Source organism: Puma concolor, chromosome B4, assembly GCF_028749965.1.
Source record: "Puma concolor isolate L17-30 chromosome B4, mPumCon1.1.hap2, whole genome shotgun sequence".
NCBI lineage: Eukaryota > Metazoa > Chordata > Mammalia > Carnivora > Felidae > Puma > Puma concolor.
In genome coordinates, this window is record NC_141673.1 from 24439742 (window position 1) to 24466493 (window position 26752).

General features: G+C 39.6%; 1 protein-coding gene across 4 annotated transcripts in view; it reads right to left on the reverse strand.

Annotated features, from left to right (window-relative positions):
- CFAP54 (cilia and flagella associated protein 54) overlaps window positions 1–26752 on the reverse strand; it is a 307349-nt gene that overhangs the window by 30387 nt on the left and 250210 nt on the right. For 3 of the 4 annotated variants that reach the window (XM_086712589.1, XM_086712590.1, XM_086712588.1), the window contains 2 exons: window positions 25471–25638; window positions 5333–5476 (listed from right to left, as the gene is read on the reverse strand). In XM_086712589.1, the coding sequence (XP_086568715.1) occupies window positions 5333–5476; window positions 25471–25638 (312 nt within the window). Of the gene's footprint in view, window positions 1–1357; window positions 1500–5332; window positions 5477–25470; window positions 25639–26752 lie in introns of those variants that run through there. The other variant, XM_086712592.1, reaches the window with a different exon arrangement.

Here is a 26752-nt window from a genome sequence, read left to right on the forward strand (position 1 = left end):
GACATGGAACAGGGCCCCAGTTAACGCACTTGGATTTGAAGGCTGTTTGCTGCCTCATTTTTCATGACTGATACTACATATTATTATACACGTGGAAGTAAATAACAAGAGAAACAGCTGAAAGAGCTGAAAATGGTTGCCTCTGCAAAGCAGGACTGCAGAGTGAGAAGAGGTTGGGTAGGAGATTGTCCCTTTTCGCTAAGTCTTGTAGAGCTGTCTGACTTTTAAAATGGCCAAAATAACTACAGAATCTATAACTCAAGAAAGTGGATTAATGTGCAAATGGAAATTCAAAGGACAAGTGATTAGGGAAGAACAAATATGTTCCTGCTCCTCTCATTTCCATAGAGCGTAAGGAAATGCCACTCCACTCCTAGAGGAGGAACACTTCTGGCTTCTTTCAGACTTGAAACTAATTTACTGCCAGGAAAGTGGAGTGACTTAACTGATTAGTAAGTTTGGGAAAAGCAAAAGAACATGCTGGGCTCAGCCTCTTCTGGGCAATCTTTGTTTATATTTTTGGAGGCACCCTGCCTACAAGACTGCTGGTCTCTGCTCCTCCCTGCAGTGAGCCTGGCAGGGGCAGAAGGGCACTGGGGAATCCTATGGTTACACAGGTGTGACTAGGTGGGCAAGTCTGGCTCATTCAGGGGTGAGATACTACTAAGCTCATTTGGTCACAGTCCTAAAGCAATGTTCGACAATCAATCAGCTTTCTCAGTTAATGACGCTGAGATTTTGATTTCCACTATCCGTCTGCTATATCCCATTCCTCAGTGGGTTCAGAACTCAGGAAGGGTAGAAGAGAAATGACCCTCAATGACCCTCTTCTCCAGACACATACATCAATCATCACAAAAACCACCCAACTGTGTGATCAAATTAATAATACACCATTAAGATAATGTCTTTTTTGTTGTTGTTCAAAAAATACATATATGCATAGAGAAAGTCTGAAAGATACTTTTCTTCACACATTTCTTGAATAATAAAAATGTTGAAACAGTAGACTTAAGAATAAAGAGTAAAAGAATAATGTAAAGTTACGGAGCATTGTTTCTTGGGATTCACAGTGGTATCTAAGTGATTTCTCTAGATTGCCTTTGCTTTCTTTCACCATCACATTCTTATAATTGGTATGTTTAGAAAAGCTTTGAAGGAAGCACTACGTACGTGTCCAAAAAAGTTGGATTATATTTGATACTCTAAATAGAGAAATGGAGAACAGAAGAACCAAAGTTCAAGATTAGTGACATAGTTGTGCTTTGATGAAGTAAAAAAATCACTTAAATAATTATATAAAATGACATCTATGCTACAACAGCAATGCAATTTTCCATTATTTTTAATAACTTACTTCCATTTCCTTATCAACTGATTTCTCTTCCATTTCTTGCATTTCGGATACATTTTCATCTGAAGTAATTTCAGGAGTTGTTGGCAATGATATTTCAGCTATTTGCGTAAGATTAGATAGTTTCTCATGAATTGAAATGACCCTAAAAATAACAGATGCACATGTATTTTACTTGAAAAGGTAAGAAAGGCATTCGTTTATTCCCAGAATCTGTAATATGTGTAAAGTTAGTCCTCAGGTATTTAACACTGGGGTTTCTGGCATTCCCAAACATCATTCATTCAATAATTCCTTCATTCAAGAAACATGAGCAAAGAGAAACAATTCTAACCCGTATAATATTTATGACCTAGTTATATACTCTGAGAGATTTAAAATGACAAACTGGCAAAGGCACAATGACAGAAATGCACACATCCAAAATACTGCTTAAGATGAAAAAAAAAGAAAATGAACATTTACGTGAGCAAAGAAAGTCCAGGCAATAACAAAAGGTTTGCTCCTATGTAAATCTTAATGCTGTGCCATGACTGCCCTGCTGACCTGAAGGTAAGAATTATGGCAAGTTAGCAATGGCTTGCAAAGGCCAATCAATGAGCCCATAACAATGAAGTATATTGTGCGGGGAGGGGTGAAAGGGCAGGGAGCAGGATCAAGAAAGAAGGAAAAGCAAAAGCCAAGGAGGAAGGCACAGGACACAGCGGCAATTATGCTGAAGACAGAAAGCTTCTGGGGCCACAGGCCAGTGAACAGTGGATACTCTGAAGGCAGAGGTAAATGGGTGAGTGGAGTCAGGAGAAGAAAAAGCATTTGAAGCAGCTGAAGGAGGCAAACAGCCACCTGTGTGGCCTTCAGTGAGTCTATGCTATGGGATACAGCACATATATGCATGCATGTGTGTGTGCGTCAGTGTGGGTGTCTCCATCCAAGGAAGGAGGGAAACTTTTATGAGAAAGAAGTAAATTATCCATTAAGTCAAACTGACATCAAAAACATACACAGGAATGTCAATTCCCCAATGTTCCACAGGGTCCTCATCTGCAGCATGGTATAATACTCGATGACCATGATAGAAGGTGAAAAAGTACCTTTAATTATACATAAGAGGATCTGAAATTATATAGTGTGTTTAAGAAACTCTTTTATAAAAAAAGGACAATGGTTAAAATGTAAAGATCTGTTATTAAAAGTTCACTTGGAAGACATCCATTAAAAAAAAAAAACAGTCATCTCCAAGAATGGCGGAAAGGCTGCCTGATGCACTGGAGAGAGAACAGGTAGGACTCAAAGGACCTGGGAGAAGCATGCTTGGTTCCAACACACATCAGCCATGAGACCCTGCACAAGCCACCTAACCTCTCTGACCCTGACATTCCTCCTACTGCAAGACTGGAATAATAAAACCTGCTTCATCTACTTCACAGCATTTTGTACCGATGAAATGACATAACTATGTACATTCCTAACCATGAGAAGCCACATGAGGAAAGATGATATTCTAACACACTGTTCTTCATTCTAATACCCAAGAAAGAATTCTTATAATTCCCGTTTCTCTTTCAAAAATAATGTAGCTCCCCCTTCTAATACATGGAATTGCAGGAAGGATAAACTGTTCTTTGATGTTTGGGTTTCAGATTGTCAGTGAATGTCCAGAGCTGTATTATCTGTTTCAAAAACAAATGTCCTGGTCTAACTCTGTAAAAAGCAGGCTGGTGGGGGGGGTGGGGTGGCTGGGCCCCTGATCAAGGAGCAGCATCAGAGGACCTAGCATCTCAGGTTCATCTCATGACCCCATTTGCCCAACATCTTGCCCATACACATCTTGACCTCCCCGTCCGTGTCAATGCTCAGTCCAGCTTTTGAATTCCCACATTGGCCCACAAACATCCATCATCTCATCCAGGCTAGACCAGCTCCCCACAGCCTTTGCTCTCATTTACTGACTCACGGGCACTCTCTCCCCCCCCAGGCTGCCAGGGCCTGGAAGCAGGACCCGGGCAGAAGTAGAAATGTGGATGGCAGGAGACTTGAAAGCAGAGACAGCAGGCAGGGAACTGGATCTTGGTTAGAAGAACATAATTGGATAGAACTACACAGAAACATTTATGCGTGTGTATTGAGAACACTATCTTTTCTTTTGTTGCTATAGAAAAATGCCAAGAATTAAAATGTTTTTCCTTGTAAGTACTTAATTTGGAGATTAGGACATGAAATGAACGATTCAAGAGGACTGCCCAATTTGAAGGCTATTCTGGTTCCTTCTCTGGCTTATTTTTTTCTGACCCCTTGTATTCTTACTTTGCCTTCTGAAAGATGGTCAACAAGAGCAACTCCCCACGTACCTATCTTACCCTGGCCCTCCTAAGAATACAAGCAATGCCAGCCTAGGTGAGGGAAATGGGCAGCTTTCACTGTGTCCCCAAGGGACAGGTTAGATGAGACACTGCCAGACACCCTCCTCTGTGTTGGCCTCAGTGACAGGTTCATGTCCCTAACCTGAGTAAACCTACCACTGATCATAAACACATTCAAATTACAAACTTTTTGGAATAAAAAAGAATTCTGTCAGTTTGATTTCATTCCACTCTGCAGAAATTATCATCATTTTAATCATGTGATTCTAAAAAAATATCTTGCCATATTTATGTACACAAAGCAAGTATATAATTTCATAACTTTGTTGCTTAGCTGTGCTGGTATATGTCCTGTGCCTAGATTTTCTGCCAGTTCAAAAAAAAAGGGGGGGGGGGAAGGGAAAAAAGAAAATTGGCTGAATAATTGAAAATATGCCAGCTCTTGAAACATCTCTTGTTTTATTCTCTTTTATGGCAAGGCCAAGAAGTCCTTCAGTATGAAAATCTTGGAGCATGAACAAGGCTCTTCAGGGAAGAACCAGGTCTCTGTTTGCTAAGCACTTACTAGGTGCCTAACAGGGCAAAGAGCTGACACTGACAGACACAGGGGTTAGTAACAAGACTTGACATTTGCCCAGTGCTTTCGGCCTTTCAGAAGACATGCATACGTTGTCTGTCTTGATCTTAACAACCCTGAAAGGCAGGCAGAGTAGATATTCTTTCCATTTTACAACTGAGGCGATGGAGTTGAGGTCACAAGGACGGTGAACAATGGAATCAAAACTAAATTAACTAAGCAATGAAAAAAATTAAAAACCAACTAGGAATTTGGTAAAGTGAAACAGGAGAAGAGAGAAACAAGGCATGAGCAAAAGTTAGAGACATGCCCTGTTTGATGGAGAGAAAGGAAAACAACCTGGATGAAGCAGAGGCTTTTGATGTGGGGAACAATGTAAAATAGGGAAGGGTGGGACGATGGAGGGCGTGGAGTTTGTCCATAATTTTGCAACCCAATACGGAGCCACATGTTACTTTTTAAATATGTCCCAAATCAGGGGTGCCTGGGTGGCTCAGCCAATTAAGTAGCCAACTTCGGCTCAGGTCATGGTCTCAAGGCTTGTGAGTTCGAGCCCTGCACCAGGCTCTGTGCTGACAGTTCAGAGCCTGGAGCCTGCTTCAGATTCTGTGTCTCCCTCTCTCTCTGTCCCTTCCCCTCTCATGCTCTGTCTCTCTTTCAAAAATAAATAAGCATTAAAAAATGTTTAAATATGCCCCAAATTATAGGCAAAATATAATATATATCCTTGTACTCTCTAAAATCTTTATGAAGTGTCAGGAAGTGTTTCTCCACAACCCTAAGTACTATTATTCTTATTCCCACTTCATTGATGGGGTGACTGAAGCACAGAGAGGTTAAGTAACAAGCTCAAGTTTGCAAAGTGAATAAGGGGCACGATTGGCATTTGACCCAAAGCAGGCTGGATTCAGCGTTCATACTCCTAAGCACTGCAATATCATACTCCTCTAATTAAAAGGAAGATCTTCTAAAAATGTCTTCTAAAAGTTCTCCTGTGACTTACCTTGAATATTACTAAAACAGTCTGTTCTAAGGAAAATATTAGCAGAGTTGTAGGAAATCCATCATTACTTGCCTGTTCAGTGGAACCCAGAAAGAGCCAACATAGACATCGCTAGAAGTGCTATTAGGCACAGCATCTGAAATATTCTGGGGCCTCATGTTATATGCATACAACAATAAAACCTATAAGAAAATTAAAACATGAATAAAATGTGACATTAAAATTACACATTGCCTCAAAATAATATCATTAAATTTTTTAAGTTTTTCTTTGAAAGAGAAAACAATTGTGTTTCAACTCACTTTAAAGAGGACTGATTTGAGCAAGAATTGTACAAAGTTTATGAGGTGAAAAGAAATGCCATTTGATAATAATATTATATTATTTTTGAAGAGTGCCATTTCTTACTGCAATTATTAAGTTTAAATCTCAACCTGCGAAGGCCCTCTACAAGTTGGAAATGTGTACCTGGTGAATATCCAACCTCGTTTCTCGTTGCTTCTCAATATGCGCCTTTCTCATCAGTGGTCATAGCTGCTTCTGCGCATCACTTATGCTGCTCCCTTACTCTTCTGTTTATTCAACCTACACACAACTTTCTGGTCCCCACCTCTAACATGGAACTTCTCCTAATGACTCATACTCTGGTAATCTCCCTGCGGTTTGAATTTTGACAATCCTTAAAGTTAATTCCTTATATTGTAGCACTTATTTATGGTCTAATGCACAATTCACAGAATTTGAGATTCATAGAACCTTAGAGAGGATCTGGTCTAAGTCCCTCCTTTTAGATATGAGAATGCTGAGGCCCAGAGCTGCCAGTCAAAACCAACTAATTAAGTACATGCATTTATCTCTGTTTCTTTGATAATCAAACTAAAATAAGAGTACAGGGATTTTTTAGAAAGGCGTAAATCCACAAAGACAGACAAAAAGGAGGTAAGCAGACAAGAGATGTTAGCAACACGTTGAAGGACAGAAATTGCTGAGAAGAGTGTTGGGGGACTCAGAAAAGAGGAAAGGCTGTGTCCTAACTGCCTTCAGAGGGGTTGCCAACAACAAACATGACTGAGAACCCAGAAAGGCTTGGGAGCTGGAGATGTTCCTCCCTCTTATCCCTTCCCTGAGCCCATGCCACCAGGAGATTTCCCTACTTCCCTTGCCTCCTCTCTGGCCAAACTTCCTTTCATTTTCCTCTCTGCTGAGGTTAAATCAGAGCTCTATTGTCAGGGACATTAGGTACAGGGCTGAGATGCAGAACTGAAACCATGGGAATTAAGTGGAAGTCTGTGTTCTGAACAAGAGACATCCCCTACCCCACTGCAGCCCCTGCTCGGGATGTAGGAAACCAGACAGAAGTTGAAAAGGATCCTCTTTGAGGAAACTGACCAGACAAAGAGAAAAGACCTACAGATACTGACATTTCAGCATCCTGCAATGAAACTTCTGGCTCCTGCAGTTACCCTACAATGAGGCCTATAAATCAATAAGTCTGACCTGATACACCTTGTAGCACCTTCACAAATGAATGGATAGCCAAGGGTCACTAGACATGAAACGAAAGGTAGAGACCAAAACTAACATAAGAAAGGAACTTGAAGAATCAGATATAAGACAGAGAGCAGAAGAGAACTTCAATGAAACCATAATTGATATCTTAAGAGAGAATAAAGACAATATTTTATCTGTGAATCAAGAACGCAGTGCTGTTAAAAATGAACAAAGAACAAGAAAGAGCTCTTAAGAACTAAAAAAATATACGATCACAACTAAATATCAACAAAGGTTTGAAATATAAAATTGAAGATATCTCCCCAAAAGTAAACCTAAATTTTAAAACATAGGTAATATGGGAGAAAAGATGAGAAAAATAATCTAATAAATTCAGTATCTGAATAATAATTTCAGAAGGTACAGAGATAATCAAAGGGAGGAAATTATCAAAGAAAATAATTCTTCTTGCACTAAAGAATATACTGAAAGATTGAAAGGGGCACAGTGGATGACAGACCCGCAAGGTTCATCATGGAATTTCAGCACACAAGGCATGGAAAGAAGATCCCCAAAGCTTCCACAGGAAAGAGAAAAAGAAAGAACTAGGCATTAGAATGGGACCATACTTAACAGCAATGCAGGATTGCCAGAAACAATGGGGCAATGTCTCCCATGTTTTGAGAGAAAATAATTTTCAATGTAGAGTTTTATGCCTAGAAAATGATGACGTCAGCATACAATGATGACTTTGTGTTGGACATTCAAGGTTTTCTTATATCCTGTGTAAGTATAGGGTCAATCTGTTGCAAGTGGTTAACATCTCAGGGGACTGTAGTACTATTGTTGGCCCTTGGCCAAAGCTGAGTGAAATGTACCACTCAGTGACTAATGCAGTCCTGTTCTTGATTCTGAAACACACCCATGGGGCAGCCTGTGCCATCGTGTCAGCATTTTCTTGTAGATATGTACATATTGATGATTTGCATCTGGATTCTATTGTTCTCTTCATTTCTATCACTGAGTCCAGTCCCACACATGGTTTTGACTACAAGAATAGAGAGGTATGAAAGACCCCTCCTCAGTTAAGACATCAACCTTCTTGAGACCAAGATATCTTACCATATTTTTGTGGTTCATGATCTGTAGATGAAGTGTGCTGTGCAACTGAGTGAGGACCCTGGCAACTGCTCCCAGGCATCTTGGATCTCTCTAATGGTTATCTGAGCTTTCTTTATCCCGCCATGACTTATCCTTTACCAAAATCTTCCATGAATATACTTTGTGGAATATATTGTATGGTGTGTCCTTTTAATAATCAGAACCTCCAACACATCCTTTATCAGAAAGCTGTAAAATGTGTTCATTCAATAGGAGAGAGCAAGTCAAGATAGGGAGAAACATGGGACCCAGGGAATTCTCAGGAGGATGGCAAGTGGGCTCTTATGATGATATCTGAACCATGAGAGCAATCAATCCAGTTTGGAACATGTCTCTGAAGAAGAAGACAATAAAAGAATTAAGATAAACTGATGAGTTGGACCATGCAGAGAAGAATTGTGTAGTTCTTTGAAAGTTTAGGAAGAATGAGAGATTCTAGAATACAGAGAACACTAAATTAAAAATAAGGCAGGTTTTTTCTTCAGGATAGAAGTCGGGAAGAAAGGAAACAGTACCTTATTTGGCTCAGCTGTGAGTGATATTTACACGTTCATAATGTAAACACTGGCTCTGGGTTTAAGAATTTTGATAGAACTCATTTAGGAGAGGGGCACCTGGGTGACTCAGTTGGTTATGTATCCAAACTCTTGATTTCGGCTCGGGTCATGATCTCAGTTTGTGACAGCACAGAGCCTGATTGGGATTCTCTCTCTCCATCTCTTGTCTGCCCCCACCCTCAATAAATAAGTAAACTTGAAAAAAAAAAAAGAACTCATTTAAGAGAGTGTGTGGAAGAGAAGAGTATACCTGAGGGGGAAAAAAGAGGTTGACATTAGCTTTCATCTTCCATAGTAGTGTGTGAGGTTGATCACTAAAGAAATTATCATGTGAGCATGTAATTTAGATGTATGGGTTGGGGGGAGACCCAAAAAACAGAGACAGCTGAGAGTTGAAAGTAATTGTATCTGATGGTGGGATTCAGGGATGTGGACAGCTAGACAGAGAGAGAAATGTTCTTTTTACTCATTAGAAGTCTTTCACATTTGGTTTTTCAAACTATGGTAAATTTGATGAAACACTTCTGAAATGAAAATGAAATGAGTCCCAGAGAGATTAGTCTGTCTTATGGTGTTTGCTCTTGTTTTGTGTTTGTTAACCTTGACTCCCAGGCTAGCATACAAAGTCCCTGTGGACAGGAGTGACATCTTGTACTGTTTTTAGTAGTGCTTGCAGCACCTGCTACATGTTAATTAATATCTTCATATTTGTGAAATTTTCATTATATCTCTTAAGAGCTAATGAAGTTCCCCAAAGTGTGTTAGTGGAAAAATTTAAATAGATAACATACTTTACATTTAACCCCTGATAATGAAAATGACTTTCTCCCTCCTCAGGCTGACACTTGTCAATGGCTTTGCAGTACAATTTTAAAATCTCTTCTAACCAAGCGTGGCACAACTGATTTCAAAGTATAACAGTCTGAAATCAAAACAGACTTGGATAAAATAAGGCAGTAGTTACACATTAAAACACTAAACTGACTTGCATCTATTTGTTGTGAGCCTGGGCTTTGGAGCCAGAGTGTCTGGGTTTGCTTCCCCGACTTTACTGGCTGTGTGATCGGGGCAAATTATGAAAATGTTATGCCTCTACTTCCTCACTTGTAAAATGGAGATGTGGTAATCCCCATCCCCATGGATCGTGTGAGGATCCAATGGGTCAACACGAAGTGCTCAGAGCATCACTGCTGTCGCTGTGAGCCACGTGACCACTCCTGGCTTCTCGCCCTACCTTGTTTGGTACCCCATTCTCCATATTCTTTTAGACCCACTGCTAACCCCAAGCCAGCTTCATATCTGACCTCCCAGGCTGTCCCCATCAAATCCATGCGCTTAGTTCTATTTCAAACTTGTCCTCACTCTTCAGGTATAAGTGTCTATAAAACCCTACATACTCAGGACTGGATTCTGCAGGAGACAATATGCCCACAATGAAATTTCCAATGCTCCCTTACTCACTTTCACAAAGGCTTGTTTTTCAATGGTAAAGAAGTGTTGTGGCTTTGACAAACACTGAGAAATGCTGATTCTAAAATCATCTTGAATGGGGTATCCCTTACAGCCCAGGAAGGGGTGAAGACAGAGCCCCTCCTCTACTAGATGGAGTTGATTCATAACTTCCTCACCCTGGTATCTTAATCACCTAACAAAACACCTGGCATATAGGGTGCACTCAATCAATGTTTTATTAACTGGTTAGTAAGCAGCTATTATATGCATGTTACAAAGAAATCCATACAAAGAACTAGAAGACTCAGGTCCTCATTCATGTTTTTGTCACTAATAAGTTGTGGCAATGGTCAAGTCACTGTACTCATATGGGACTTGGCTTCCTCATCCTCAAAATGAGAGCATCAAATAGATGTTCTCTTAGTTTCTTTCAAGTCCTGAAATTTGACTTGGGTGGTCCAAGGGAAGTCAGAGAAGCTTTCCAGTGGAGCCTACTATAGAATCCAGCAATGCAGCATAGCTTCTTGGAGAATCATCATTAGACCTGTGAGGTGCATTGGTAGTGCTGACCTAGCCCAGTGCTTCTCAGACTTAAATGTGCATACATTACTTGGGAGATATTAATAAAATGTATGTTTGGGGTGCCTGGGTGGCTCAGTCAGTTGGGCGACTGACTTCTGCTCAGGTCATGATCTCACAGTTCATGAGTTTGAGCCCTGCATCGGGCTCTGTGCTGACAGCTCAGAGCCTGGAGCCTACTTCAGATTCTGCATCTCCCTCTCTCTCTTCCCCTCTCCCACTCATGCTCTGTCTCTCTCTCTGCCTCTCAAAAATAAAGAAACTTAATAAAAATTAAAAAAAAAAATTTTAATGTTTATTTATTTTTGAGACAGAGAGAGAGCATGAATGGGGGAGGGTCAGAGAGAGAGGGAGACACAGAATCTGAAACAGGCTCCAGGCTCTGAGCAGTCAGCACAGAGCCCGACGCAGGGCTCGAACTCACATACAGCAAGATCGTGACCTGAGCCGAAGTCAGACGCTTAACCGACTGAGCCACCCAGGCGCCCCATAAAAATTTTTAAAAAAAAAATGTATGCTCTGATTTGGTAGGTCTGGAGACCTGAGATTCTGTATGTCTAGTGAGCCTCCAGGGGATGCCAGTGCTGCTGGTTCTTGACTATCAGATGCTGGCCCCTGCTTCATTTATGCAGCCTTTGTCTTCCCCAGCTCCCAGAAGCAGGGTGTAATTTTGGGTCTCATCTGCAGCACCAGGCTCTCATTAGTCATTTGGCCAACAAGACCCAGAATCCAGGGCACCTCAGAGGGAAGCCCTGGGTATCTGTATGATCTCTGAGTTATGGTGTCCCTGACATCCACACTGAAAATATTGAGGTTCTATGAGGTTACTATGACTTGGTAGTTTTCCCAAGAATCCTAACTCTTCCTTTGGTGTCCTGAAAGACTAAACTTCTCTCTTTTTTTTTAACGTTTATTTATTTCTGAGACACAGAATCAGAAGCAGGCTCCAGGCTCTGAGCTGTCAGCACAGAGCCCAATGTGGGGCTTGAACTCGCAAACCGTGAGATCATGACCTGAGCCGAAGTCGGTCACTCAACTGACTGACCCACCCAGGCGCCCCCTAAATTTGTCTTGAATGCATAGTCTGCTTGTTTGGGACCATGATATATAGTCTAGCTCACACTAAGGCTTTAAGGATCTCCAGAAAGGAGCAGCAGCTCCATATGTCTTGTTCCCAGACTGGCTGGGCTTCTACATTGAATAGACTTTATCTCCAAGAACTCTTCAGGTTCTATCCAACTTTGTGTTTTCACTTGACACATGGAATCTTGGTTTTCAGTGCTTTGCTTGACCAGACTTCTTCCATTGATCATGCTTGTCTGTCTAAATCTTCTGTGGCCTCTGAATACCATGCTTTGAACTGCCTAGCTGCACTCAACACAATAGCCTTTGCAGTAGTTTGATTCCCCCAAATTAGGTCTCAGAGATGAAAGAAAGGTCCTGCTACTGATTCTTCATTGCCCCTCCACCCTGCTAGTTCTGAGTTGTATTCCTTTAGTCTGATCAAGTAATAAATATAATTCAAGTCTCATTCTGAACCTGGGTTGGCTTGCAATCCAGAACATCCTACTGGGAACTGTGGATTGTAAAAAATAGCAAGAAGATGAGGTAGAATAAAACTAAAGGTACTAAGATATATTTTTTATTGTTTATTTATTTTTAGAGAGAGACACAGAGAGAGAGATAAAGCTAGCAGGGGAGAGGCAGAGACAGAGCTGGAGAGAGAATCCCAAACTGTCATGTGGAGCCTGATGGAGGGCTCAATCCCACAAAGTGTGAGATCATGACCTAAGCCAAAACCAAGAGTCAGATGCTCAACTGACTGAGCTACTCAGGAGCCACCTAAGATGCATTCTTAAGATAAATTTAGGCCATCAAGCCTTTGCTGTGGTTATACTTTCTTTTTAAGTTTATTTATTTATTTTGAGAGAGAGACAGAGAGAGAAAGAGAGCATGAGCAAGGGAGGGGCAGAGAGAGAATCCCAAGCAGGCTCCATGCTGTCAGTGAAAACCCCAAACACCGGGCTTGATCCCACAAACCATGAGATCATGATCTGAGCTGAAATCAAGAGTCAAATGCTCAACCAACTGTGCCAACCAGTGATTACACCTTTTTAAGCTAAGCTGTACAAATCTCTCAGCCATTCTTCACAACTATTTTTAAAGCCTGTGTCCCGGACGTTCATTAACATGGTAGCTCATGGAAGCTTCTTTAGTGTCTGTCTCTGGAAGATACTGAAATCATCGAAGAGATGCTTAGTGTGTAACCAAATTCCAGTGAAGAGCTTATAACGTGGTTCTACTATATTCTACTAAAGATAATTTTGTTAAATAGGATAATACAGTTTCTACCCCCATACTTAAGAAGTTAAACTTCTCTGGGGCACCTGGGGGGCTCAGTCAGTTGAGTGTCTGACTCTTGGTTTCAGCTCAAGTCATAACGTCACAGTTTATGGGATGGACCCCCATGTCGGGGTCTGTGCTCACAGCACAGAGCCTACGTGGCATTCTCTCTCTCTCCCTCTTCTGCCCTTCCCCGGCTTGCATGCACGTGTTCTCCCTTTCTATAAATAAATAAATAAATAAATAAATAAATAAATAAATAAATAAACTTTTTAAAAAGTTAAACTTTTCTGAGTTATAAACTTAATCCTAAAGAGTATTGTGGCATAGAACATATTTAGCCCTCTGAATTACCTAAAAATTTTACATCAAAATCCCTAGTCCTAGGATTTTTACTTTGCTGCCACCAGCATCCTTAGCTTCTACTGGCATTTCTAGTTCAGATACTAGATTAACAGAAGAGGACTGAGTAGGGGAATCAAGTGACATTAACTTGCATTTTTAACCCTAGTCTAAGTCCTTGGAAACTCTAACACCCTAGGTCAGATATTAATTTTCATCACCATCCCATCCAGAGGCTACAAGCGCCTGCAACTAAGGTCCACTGTCTGAGGACTCAACAAAGCACCATGCTTAGGAGTGCAGTCTTGGAATCAGATTGCTCCAATCCTGATTCATTGCTGACTAGCATTTCTCCATCCTGTCCCAGTTTCCTCTTCCGTAAAATGGGGCTAGTGAGAGTACCCACCTCATAGAGTTGTTGTGAAGTAATAAGCAGAGCATCTAGAATACAATAAGCTCTACATTCACTATTGTTATTATCTTGTAGTTTCATGAGCTGCAGCCAGTTTATTCAACACAGAACTCTACACTGAACAACCAAGATAGTGAGTAGATAAATGTTCAAATACACCAATATTTATTTGTTTGTTTCTTTTAAAATGTCTTAATTTATTTTGAGAGTTAGCATGAGCAGGGGAGAGGCAGAGAATGAGGGAGAGAGAGAATCCCAAGCAGGCTCCACTCTCAGTGCAGAGCCAACATGGGGCTCAATCTCAGGAAGTGTGAGATTATGACCTGAGCTGAAATCAAGAGTCCGATACCTAACTGACTGAGCCACCCAGGTGCCCCCAAATACACCAATATTAAAGTCATCAAACAAATTTCAGTGTAATCTCTGAAAAGATAAAATCTTAGGTCTGAGGAGATCTAGCCTATTCAAGTCAGTGTTTCCCACCTTTTTAATTGAAATTTATGTTAGCAACTACATGACCTTTTATCATGACCCAATAATACATTTTTATTATCAAAGAGGGGAAAAAATATCCCCAAACTAAGAAATGGGAAAACTGTGTGTTCTTGTGTCTTTGCTTATGTCATAAGAAAATCACTCAAGCAACCTATTTAAATCAGAATTTGTTAGCTGGTGCTCTCCTTGTAATCTCTGCCTGACAGCAGTCCATGTTTCCATGTTAATTGTCAGACACAACTGTTGATGGATAAAACCCTGTTACTCTAATTATCAGCCACATATGTAGTCATAACATTAACTTCACAGATCACTCTGTCTCAGATTGATATGGATGTGATATTTCTACAACCTTGCAAAATGAACTTTTTACTTTCTTTCCCATTTTTTAAAACTAGCTGCTTAGGTAAACATTCTATTTCCCAAGTATGTAATCTTTCTGTATTCATATCCTCTCTGAATGGATATACTCTTATCACTTGGTTGTTTCTCTGGCCATCAAGTAAATGAATTCAGACATATGCTGCAGATCAATCAATCTGAAAAATTTATCTAACAACATCATGAAATGAAAATTTCAGAAAACATTTTCGCTTACTGTATATAATACATTCTGATTTTTTTTCTTGTTTTAATTTCTTAAAAAAAATACTACTAAGACCCACACAATATTGATTCCATGGTCCATTAGTATTTTTGCAACCACAGTTTGAAAACTGCTGTACTAAATTTCCCAAAAGAGACTACACAGATTTATTATTTTTAAATGTTTATGGAAAATATCTGGCAAGGATTTGACTTGGAAAGTATGGGAAAGAGAGTACTTTCAAAACATGAGAAATAGCTTTAAATGTTCCTGGGGAGCGATAAGTCAAAGTTTCTCTTTTTGTAGGAGTAGAAAGAGATACATAATTGACCAAGAGTTAGCAGCAGTTTGCCAGCCTAAGAATGCAGAATGAAGAGGCCAATGGGAGACGTGTGCTTGAGAGCAAAGAGAGGTAGGCCCAGGAGGTTGCACGATCTGACAGGGTCACAGGGGTCAAGGAGCAGCAGAAGCTACCAGAGGCACAGCTAGAGGGGACGGCACTCAAGAGCTGAAAAGTGCAAGAGTAGACCAACACAGGAGGCAGAAACCGAATGAAAATGCTGAACAGGGCAAAACTATATGGCAACCGTTTTATGGGGAAAAGCCCGAGGCTCTTCTTAGAGAGAACAGCAATCAAAGGAATTCTATAGCGGAAGGCCCCTCAGCAAATGGCTGTAGTGACCAACTGTTCCATTTTTAAAAGCTTGACCCCTCATCAAGATTCTCCTAGAATGTGAATCACTGTTCTATCTCCAATTGTTCAGAGATTGATATTAAACTGCTTCTAAATACTTGCCCCCATCTGCTCCTGCTCCCCAATTAGCCCTAGTGCAAATGTCTCTCCATGCATATGGACATTGATATGGATAAAGCAATGGATCAGAGTTAGGTAAAGATAAAAATAATAAACATTAAAACAAGAAGTGATATGTGTGACATAAAATTGTAAGGGGCATTTAGAGGCAAACTAAGTTTTTTTTTCTCCTATTTGCTATGCATTTTAATTCTGCTGGTAAGGCACAGTTTTCTCTCTTTTCTATACAATGTTGGCAGCTACAGTATCTATTAGAAGATATCGTTGCTAATCTTTAAAAGGAGTTTTTAAATAATGTTTAACCAGTGTATGGCATGTATATTTGAAGTTAATAAACTTAAAAACATAATAATTTAAAAATAATTTCAGGGATGACCAGGTGGCTCATTTGGTTATGCGTCTGACTTCACCTCAGGTCATGATCTCGTGGTTCATGAGTTCAAGCCTGAGTCAGTCTCTGTGCTGACAGCTTGGAGCCTGGATCCTGCTTTGGATTCTGTGTCTCCTTCTCTCTCTGCCCCTCTCCTGCTCACATTCTCTCTCCCTCTCTCTCCCTCTCTCTCTCTCTCTCAAACATTAAAAATATTAAAAATAAAATAACTTCAGATAATAAATGACAACTACCATTTATTGAGGTTAAGCATTTATACAATTATCTCTAATTGAAGATGAGTACAACTATGATACAGAAAAGCTAATCAATCTACTGAAGATTACAAAATTATTAAGTGACAGAGCTGGGATTCCAACCCAGGTGGTTTGGCTCCAGAGTCTATGTTTTTATCCAGAGTCTATGGCTTACTCATGTAAGCCAAAGAAACAAAAAGAAAGCCATATCCAAGAAAATTTTGCAAAGTAAAAGAGAAAATTTCAAAAGCAGTTAGTGAAAGAAGTCAGTACTCTAAAGCAATAAAAGTTTGTCTCTCAACAACAGTAGAAAGGAGGAAATGACATTTTCAATGTACTGAAATAAAATAATTTCCAATCTTAAATTATCTACTCCATGAAAATTTATTTCACAAATAAGTATAAAGTAATATATCAGGCAAACAAAAATTAAGTGTTTGCCTCCAGAAGATCCTCACCAAAGGAAATTCCAAAAGTATATACTTCAACAGAAAGAAGTGACCCTGGATGAAATGTCTAAAATGCAAGATGGGGTGGGAAAAAAAGTGGTAAATATATGGCAAATTCCAAAGGAAATAACTCTTGTGTACAATAATTAAAAATAAAATTATTTTTGGTTAAAAAATGTATAGTAATATAAGTCATTACAGGAAAAATGATACTCGTTAACTTTAGACTTTGATAAGTATGTATGTTGTTCTGAAGGTAACCACTAAAAGCATTGAAAAAAATGTATAATTTCAAAACTCATAGAGGAAAAATGAATGATAAAATCATCCAGAAGGGAAGAGAGAAAAACAAAAGAGCTGAGACAAGCACAAATACAAAATAACGGGGTAGATTTGAAACCAAATATACACTTAATATACATTAAATATAAATGTATTAAATTCCCCAGTCAAAATACAATGTTATCAGACTATATACGAAAATATCCAAGTGCATGCCTTCGATAAAAACACAATTAAAACACAAGTACACAAAAGGGTTGAAAGCAAAAGTTTGGAAAATATATACTGTGAAAATAATAACCACAAGAAAGTCATTGTCCTTTAGTAATATCAGACAAAGCATACTTTATGAGGAAAAAAACATTATTACAAAAAGCCCATGAGTCATTTCAAAATGATAAAATGCTCAATTCACCAAGAAGATACAACAGTTAATCTGATTGTACTAAGACCACAGTTTCAATTATAGAGAGCAAAATTTGACAGAACTACAAGGAAAGACTAAACAATGATGATCACTGGGAGAGACTTAAACACACTTCTTTTAATAATTGACTTTTTAAAATTAAAGGCAAACAAACAAGAATAGAGATTTGAACAAGACTAACCAAACCGACCTAGTGCACATATACATGAACTGCCTCAGCAACTGAGGACTGCACATTCCTTTTAAGAGCAATGGAATATTTACACAATAAATCCTTTCCTGGAGGAAAAAAAGCAGGTTTGAACAGTATCAATCATACAGAGCATTTTTTATTATCACAGAACAACATAACATAAGAATAAAAGCAAAAGATAATTTTCTGATATAACATATACAAGCTCCATATAGTTTGGAATATAAGAAACACATGTTGAAATGGCCCACGAAATGAGCCAAAGAATAAATCATAATGAAAACTTAAAAAAATTTTTTTAACCATATGATAATGATAATACTATAATAAAAACTTGTGAGGGACGCCTGGGTGGCTCAGTTGGTTAAGCATCTGACTTTGGCCTAGGTCATGATCTTGCCATTCGTGAGTTCAAGCCCTGCATTGGGCTCTGTACTGATAGCTCAGAGCCTGGAGCCTGCTTCAGATTCTGTGTCTCCCTCTCTCTCTCTGCCCCTCTCCCACTTGCTCTCTGACTCTATCTCTCAAAAATAAACATTAAAAAAAAAAAAACGTGGGGTGAAACCAAAGCAATGTTTAGAGAAACTCATAGTCTTAAAATACATACATTAGGAAAGAAAGGACTGAATATTAAGCCAGACATTTACCTCAAGAAGTCAAAAGTTAGAAAAAGAATATAACCCGCCACATACACACATACCAAAAACAAGTAGAAGAAAGATATGATTACTGAAACAAAATTAACTTATGAGGGACCTCTGGTGACAATGATCAAGTAAAATACACAAACCACTACTGTAAGAAATGAAAAGACACACACTTCAATACAAATACATCAGGGAGATTAAAAGTATGAGAGAAGTTTTAAATAAGATGAAAAAGTTTCTAGAAAAAGCAACTTAAACTTGACTCAAGAAGAAATAACCCCAATGTTCTATAAACAGGGATGATAGTCAGATATTTAAAACTTGGTTTGAGAGGAGAGGAAGATGGCGGCGTAGGAGGACACTGGGCTCACCGCGCGTCCTGCTGATCACTTAGATTCCACCTACACTTGCCTAAATAACCCAGAAAACCACCAGAGGATTAGCAGAACGGAGTCGCCGGAGCCAAGCGCAGACGAGAGGCCCACGGAAGAGGGTAGGAAGGGCGGCGAGGCGGTGCGCGCTCCACGGACTGGTGGGAGGGAGCCGGGGCGGAGGGGCGGCTCGCCGGCCAAGCAGAGCCCCCGAGTCTGGCTTGCAAAAAGCGGAGGGGCCTGACGGACTGTGTTCCGACAGCAAGCGCGACTTAGCATCTGGGAGGTCATAAGTTAACAGCTCTGCTCAGAAAGCGGGAAGGCTGGAGGACAAAGGGAAGGAGAGCTGCTGAGCCCCCGGACGACAGAGCTCAGTTTGGTGGGGAACAAAGGCGCTCGCCAGCGCCATCTCCCCCGCCCATCCCCCAGCCAAAATCCCAAAGAGAACCAGTTCCTGCCAGGGAACTTGCTCCGCGCAAACACCCAACTCTGCGCTTCTGCGGAGCCAAACCTCCGGCAGCGGATCTGACTCCCTCCTGCTGCCACAGGGCCCCTCCTGAAGTGGATCACCTAAGGAGAAGCAAGCTAAGCCTGCCCCTCCTGCCCCTGTGCACCTTGCCTACCCACCCCAGCTAAGACGCCAGATCCCCAGCATCACAAGCCTGGCAGTGTGCAAGTAGCCCAGACAGGCCACCCCACCCCACAGTGAATCCCGCCCCTAGGAGAGGGGAAGAGAAGGCACGCACCAGTCTGACTGTGGCCCCAGCGGTGGGCTGGGGGCAGACATCAGGTCTGACGGCGGCTCCGCCCACCAACTCCAGTTATACACCACAGCACAGGGGAAGTGCCCTGCAGGTCCTCACCACGCCAGGGACTATCCAAAATGACCAAGCGGAAGAATTCCCCTCAGAAGACTCTCCAGGAAATAACAACAGCTAATGAGCTGATCAAAAAGGATTTAAATAATATAACAGAAAGTGAATTTAGAATAATAGTCATAAAATTAATCGCTGGGCTTGAAAACAGTATAGCTGACAGCAGAGAATCTCTTGCTACAGAGATCAAGGGACTAAGGAACAGTCACGAGGAGCTGAAAAACGCTTTAAACGAAATGCATAACAAAATGGAAACCACCACGGCTCAGATTGAAGAGGCAGAGGAGAGAATAGGTGAACTAGAAGATAAAGTTATGGAAAAAGAGGAAGCTGAGAAAAAGAGAGATAAAAAAATCCAGGAGTATGAGGGGAAAATTAGAGAACTAAGTGATACACTAAAAAGAAATAATATACGCATCATTGGCATCCCAGAGGAGGAAGAGAGAGGGAAAGGTGCTGAAGGGGTACTTGAAGAAATAATAGCTGAGAACTTCCCTGAACTGGGGAAGGAAAAAGGCATTGAAATCCAAGAGGCACAGAGAACTCCCTTCAGACGTAACTTGAATCGATCTTCTGCACGACATATCATAGTGAAACTGGCAAAATACAAGGATAAAGAGAAAATTCTGAAAGCAGCAAGGGGTAAACGTGCCCTCACATATAAAGGGAGACCTATAAGACTCGTGACTGATCTCTCTTTTGAAACTTGGCAGGCCAGAAAGAATTGGCACGAGATTTTCAGTGTGCTAGACAGAAAAAATATGCAGCCGAGAATCCTTTATCCAGCAAGTCTGTCATTTAGAATAGAAGGAGAGATAAAGGTCTTCCCAAACAAACAAAAACTGAAGGAATTTGTCGCCACTAAACCAGCCCTACAAGAGATCCTAAGGGGGACCCAGTGAGACAAAGTACCAGAGACATCACTACAAGCATAAAACATACAGACATCACAATGACTCTAAACCCATATCTTTCTATAATAACACTGAATGTAAATGGATTAAATGCGCCAACCAAAAGACATAGGGTATCAGAATGGATAAAAAAACAAGACCCATCTATTTGCTGTCTACAAGAGACTCATTTTAGACCTGAGGACACCTTTAGATTGAGAGTGAGGGGATGGAGATCTATTTATCATGCTACTGGAAGCCAAAAGAAAGCTGGAGTAGCCATCCTTATATCAGACAAACTAGACTTTAAATTAAAGGCTGTAACAAGAGATGAAGAAGGACATTATATAATAGTGACAGGGTCTATCCATCAGGAAGAGCTAACAATTATAAATGTCTATGCACCAAATACCGGAGCGCCCAAATATATAAAACAATTACTCATAAACATAAGCAACCTTATTGAGAAGAATGTGGTAATTGCAGGGGACTTTAACACCCCACTTACAGAAATGGATAGATCATCTAGACACACGGTCAATAAAGAAACAAGGGCCCTGAATGAGACATTGGATCAGATGGACTTGACAGATATATTTAGAACTCTGCATCCCAAAGCAACAGAATATACTTTCTTCTCGAGTGCACATGGAACATTCTCCAAGATAGATCATATACTGGGTCACAAAACAGCCCTTCATAAGTTTACAAGAATTGAAATCATACCATGCATACTTTCAGACCACAATGCTATGAAGCTTGAAATCAACCACAGAAAAAAGTCTGGAAAACCTCCAAAAGCATGGAGGTTAAAGAACACCCTACTAACGAATGAGTGGGTCAACCAGGCAATTAGAGAAGAAATTAAAAAATATATGGAAACAAACGAAAATGAAAATACAACAATCCAAACGCTTTGGGACGCAGCGAAGGCAGTCCTGAGAGGAAAATACATTGCAATCCAGGCCTATCTCAAGAAACAAGAAAAATCCCAAATACAAAATCTAACAGCACACCTAAAGGAAATAGAAGCAGAACAGCAAATGCAGCCTAAACCCAGCAGAAGAAGAGAAATAATAAAGATCAGAGCAGAAATAAACAATATAGAATCTAAAAAAACTGTAGAGCAGATCAATGAAACCAAGAGTTGGTTTTTTGAAAAAATAAACAAAATTGACAAACCTCTAGCCAGGCTTCTCAAAAAGAAAAGGGAGATGACCCAAATAGATAAAATCATGAATGAAAATGGAATTATTACAACCAATCCCTCAGAGATACAAACAATTATCAGGGAATACTATGAAAAATTATATGCCAACAAATTGGACAACCTGGAAGAAATGGACAAATTCCTGAACACCCACACTCTCCCAAAACTCAATCAGGAGGAAATAGAAAGCTTGAACAGACCCATCACCAGCGAAGAAATTGAATCGGTTATCAAAAATCTCCCAACAAATAAGAGTCCAGGACCAGATGGCTTCCCAGGGGAGTTCTACCAGACGTTTAAAGCAGAGATAATACCTATCCTTCTCAAGCTATTCCAAGAAATAGAAAGGGAAGGAAAACTTCCAGACTCATTCTATGAAGCCAGTATTACTTTGATTCCCAAACCAGACAGAGACCCAGTAAAAAAAGAGAACTACAGGCCAATATCCCTGATGAATATGGATGCAAAAATTCTCAATAAGATACTAGCAAATCGAATTCAACGGCATATAAAAAGAATTATTCACCATGATCAAGTGGGATTCATTCCTGGGATGCAGGGCTGGTTCAACATTTGCAAATCAATCAACGTGATACATCACATTAACAAAAAAAAAGAGAAGAACCATATGATCCTGTCAATCGATGCAGAAAAGGCCTTTGACAAAATCCAGCACCCTTTCTTAATAAAAACTCTTGAGAAAGTCGGGATAGAAGGAACATACTTAAAGATCATAAAAGCCATTTATGAAAAGCCCACAGCTAACATCATCCTCAACGGGGAAAAACTGAGAGCTTTTTCCCTGAGATCAGGAACACGACAGGGATGCCCACTCTCACCGCTGTTGTTTACCATAGTGCTGGAAGTTCTAGCATCAGCAATCAGACAACAAAAGGAAATCAAAGGCGTCAAAATTGGCAAAGATGAAGTCAAGCTTTCGCTCTTTGCAGATGACATGATATTATATATGGAAAATCCGATAGACTCCACCAACAGTCTGCTAGAACTGATACATGAATTCAGCAAAGTTGCAGGATACAAAATCAATGTACAGAAATCAGTTGCATTCTTATACACTAACAATGAAGCAACAGAAAGACAAATAAAGAAACTGATCCCATTCACAATTGCACCAAGAAGCATAAAATACCTAGGAATAAATCTAACCAAAGATGTAAAGGATCTGTATGCTGAAAACTATAGAAAGCTTATAAAGGTAATTGAAAAAGATTTAAAGAAATGGAAAGACATTCCCTGCTCATGGATTGGAAGAATAAATATTGTCAAAATGTCAATACTACCCAAAGCTATCTACACATTCAATGCAATCCCAATCAAAATTGCACCAGCATTCTTCTCGAAACTAGAACAAGCAATCCTAAAATTCATATGGAACCACAAAAGGCCCTGAATAGCCAAAGGAATTTTGAAGAAGAAGACCAAAGCAGGAGGCATCACAATCCCAGACTTTAGCCTCTACTACAAAGCTGTCATCATCAAGACAGCATGGTATTGGCACAAAAACAGACACATAGACTAATGGAATAGAATAGAAACCCCAGAACTAGACCCACAAACGTATGGCCAACTCATCTTTGACAAAGCAGGAAAGAACATCCAATGGAAAAAAGACAGTCTCTTTAACAAATGGTGCTGGGAGAACTGGACAGCAACATGCAGAAGGTTGAAACTAGACCATTTCTCACACCATTCACAAAAATAAACTCAAAATGGATAAAGGACCTGAATGTGAGACAGGAAACCATCAAAACCTTAGAGGAGAAAGCAGGAAAAGACCTCTCTGACCTCAGCCATAGCAATCTCTTACTTGACACATCCCCAAAGGCAAGGGAATTAAAAGCAAAAGTGAATTACTGGGACCTTATGAAGATAAAAAGCTTCTGCACAGCAAAGGAAACAACCAACAAAACTAAAAGGCAACCAACGGAATGGGAAAAGATATTTGCAAATGACATATTGGACAAAGGGCTAGTATCCAAAATCTATAAAGAGCTCACCAAACTCCACACCCGAAAAGCAAATAACCCAGTGAAGAAATGGGCAGAAAACATGAATAGACACTTCTCTAAAGAAGACATCCGGATGGCCAACAGGCACATGAAAAGATGTTCAGCATCGCTCCTTATCAGGGAAATACAAATCAAAACCACACTCAGGTATCACCTCACGCCAGTCAGAGTGGCCAAAATGAACAAATCAGGAGACTATAGATGCTGGAGAGGATGTGGAGAAACGGGAACCCTCTTGCACTGTTGGTGGGAATGCAAATTGGTGCAGCCGCTCTGGAAAGCAGTGTGGAGGTTCCTCAGAAAATTAAAAATAGACCTACCCTATGACCCAGCAATAGCACTGCTAGGAATTTATCCAAGGGACACAGGAGTACTGATGCATAGGGGCACTTGTACCCCAATGTTCATAGCAGCACTCTCAACAATAGCCAAATTATGGAAAGAGCCTAAATGTCCATCAACTGATGAATGGATAAAGAAATTGTGGTTTATATACACAATGGAGTACTACGTGGCAATGAGAAAAAATGAAATATGGCCTTTTGTAGCAACGTGGATGGAACTGGAGAGTGTGATGCTAAGTGAAATAAGCCATACAGAGAAAGACAGATACCATATGGTTTCACTCTTATGTGGATCCTGAGAAACTTAAGAGAAACCCATGGGGGAGGGGAACAAAAAAAAAAAAAAAGAGGTTAGAGTGGGAGAGAGCCAAAGCATAAAAGACTGTTGAGAACTGAGAACAAACTGAGGGTTGATGGGGGGTGGGAGGGAGGAGAGGGTGGGTGATGGGTACTGAGGAGGGCACCTTTTGGGATGAGCACTGGGTGTTGTATGGAAACCAATTTGACAATAAATTTCATATATAAATAAAAAATAAAAATAAAAATAAAAAAATAAATAAAACTTGGTTTGACACAAGCACAAACCATTAGAACAATAGTGACCCAATCAGAACTGATGCCAACTATGGTATCCATAGAATAATATTACTAGTTTTATATTTTCTCACAAAGAAACAAACCACTAGGACCAGATGGCTTTACTGATGAGTTCTTACCAAATATTTGAGGAGAAAAGTTTACTCCAAACTTACAGAAATGTCACCAGAGAATAGAAAAACATGATTATATTTATCAACTCACTTTATGAGTCTAAAAAAATCTTGTTACAAAAAATATCTGACAAAGACAGTATAAAAAGGAAAATTTGTAGCCCAATATTGCTCTTAAACAGTGGCAAAAATCCAACACGAAACATTAACAAACTGAATCCAGTAAAATTAATACAAGACCAATTCGAGTTTATCTTAGGAACACAAGATTGATTTAACATTTAAAAAATCAATTGGGGCACCTGGGTGGGTCAGTTAGTTGAACTTCCAACTCTTGATTTCAGCTCAGGTCATGATCTCAGTGTGTTGGGATTGAGCCTGGTGTCGGGCAATGTGCTGAGTGTGCAGCCTGTTTGAGATTCTCCCTCTCTCCCACTTTATCCCTCTCCCCTGCTCGCTTGCTCTCAAATAAATAAAATGGAAAAAAACTTTTTAAAAATCAATTAATATAGTAAAAGAGAAGAATCATAAAATCATCTTTATAGATGCAGTAAAAGAGTTATGATAAAAATTCTTAGCGAAGTGGGCAGTAGAAAAAAATTTCCTTAATGTGATAAGGAATGACTACAAAAAAAGTTAAACATCATATATTATGGTGACACACTTGAAAGTTTCCCTTGAAAATCAGGAAAAAGAAAATGATCAACTTGAATCAGACTTTCCTGATTTCTTATTTTCAGATCCATTCTACTAGACAATACAGATACCATATTCCTGTATATTTTCATCTATATGACAAGAGGATGTTCTCCACTTTCAAGTTATAATGGTCAAGTTAAACTCTATATCTAAATATAAGAGTTAGTTTTGTGATTGTATTACATACCATAGGTTCTGTTTCCTTTGGGGGTCTTTCTAGAGGAGGAATGTACCATTGAAAGCAAAGTTCTTTGTTTAAATCTTGTATGTTCATATCTGATGACACATCTCCTGAAGATGGGCTGGCAGAGAGCTTTAATGATGAATCAGAGTATAGAGTACTGTCATGACATAACTAGGGAACAATCAAAAACAGTTTAATTGTTGGTAAAAAAATGCATTCAATATTTAAAACACTCATTCAAAACCCATTCAGTATTGGCTACGTTATAAAACTCTGGGAGTTGTCTTAGTTTGTTATGGGTGTAGCCTTTAAAACTGCCCCTGAGTGGTGCCTGGCTGGCTCATTGGTAGAGGATGTGACTCTTGATCTCTGAGTTTTAAGTTCAAACCCAAATTGAGTGTAGAGATTACTTAAAAATAAAAATGTTAAACAAACAAACAAATACTGTCCTTAATTACCACAGAAAAGATTCTCCTACAGAAAAATATGCTTCAAAACCTATGGGACTCAACAAATGTCTTCCATTTTTGGTGAGTCTCCCCAAGGAAAGATCTAGAGAGGAAAATGTCAATACTATCATTTCAGTCTCAAGATCACCTTAGATTCTTAGAACATCTACTTTTCTCATCTATTCAGTGGTGAATAAACTGAGCGTGTGATTATAACTTAATATCTACTTTCCAATAGCATTTTCTTCTATAATACCATATGCAAAATAAGACAGTTTTTACTGTAAAATAAAATCAATTGCTCTCATTCTCTCTTTACACGAATGTGGCTGATTTGTAAATTCAGTCTTGGTGAATCTGGGCCTACCTTCTTTGATGAAACTCCTGAAACAGGAGTTTTCAAGGAAGATGAATGTGGAGAATGCAATTGGCAATATCATAAATTATTTCATTTTTTTTTGGAAGTAGCGGAGTTGCTACTAAAAAAAATAACAGTCTAGCCAGAGAGATATTAGTGATAATAACACCTCATATATAAAAAGGACCCTCTTTAATGGAGTGCAGACTATTTTCAAAATTAACTTGTTTCGCCCAAGGTGATAGCATGGTAGCTGGGAAGCAATCATTCTACTTAACTTTTGACATCTAAAGTATCTTAAGGCTTGTTGACCAAGAGGAACATGTCAGTAGGCAGTAAGAAATGCCTGGTATTTCCATAAGGCTTTGTACTTCCCATTATTTATGAGCTTATTCAAGATATAAGACTGTCAATGAAAGTCTTCAAAATAAAATAAAAAGAGAAATAAAGACACTGACCTTTCAAGTTGTCTACTGAT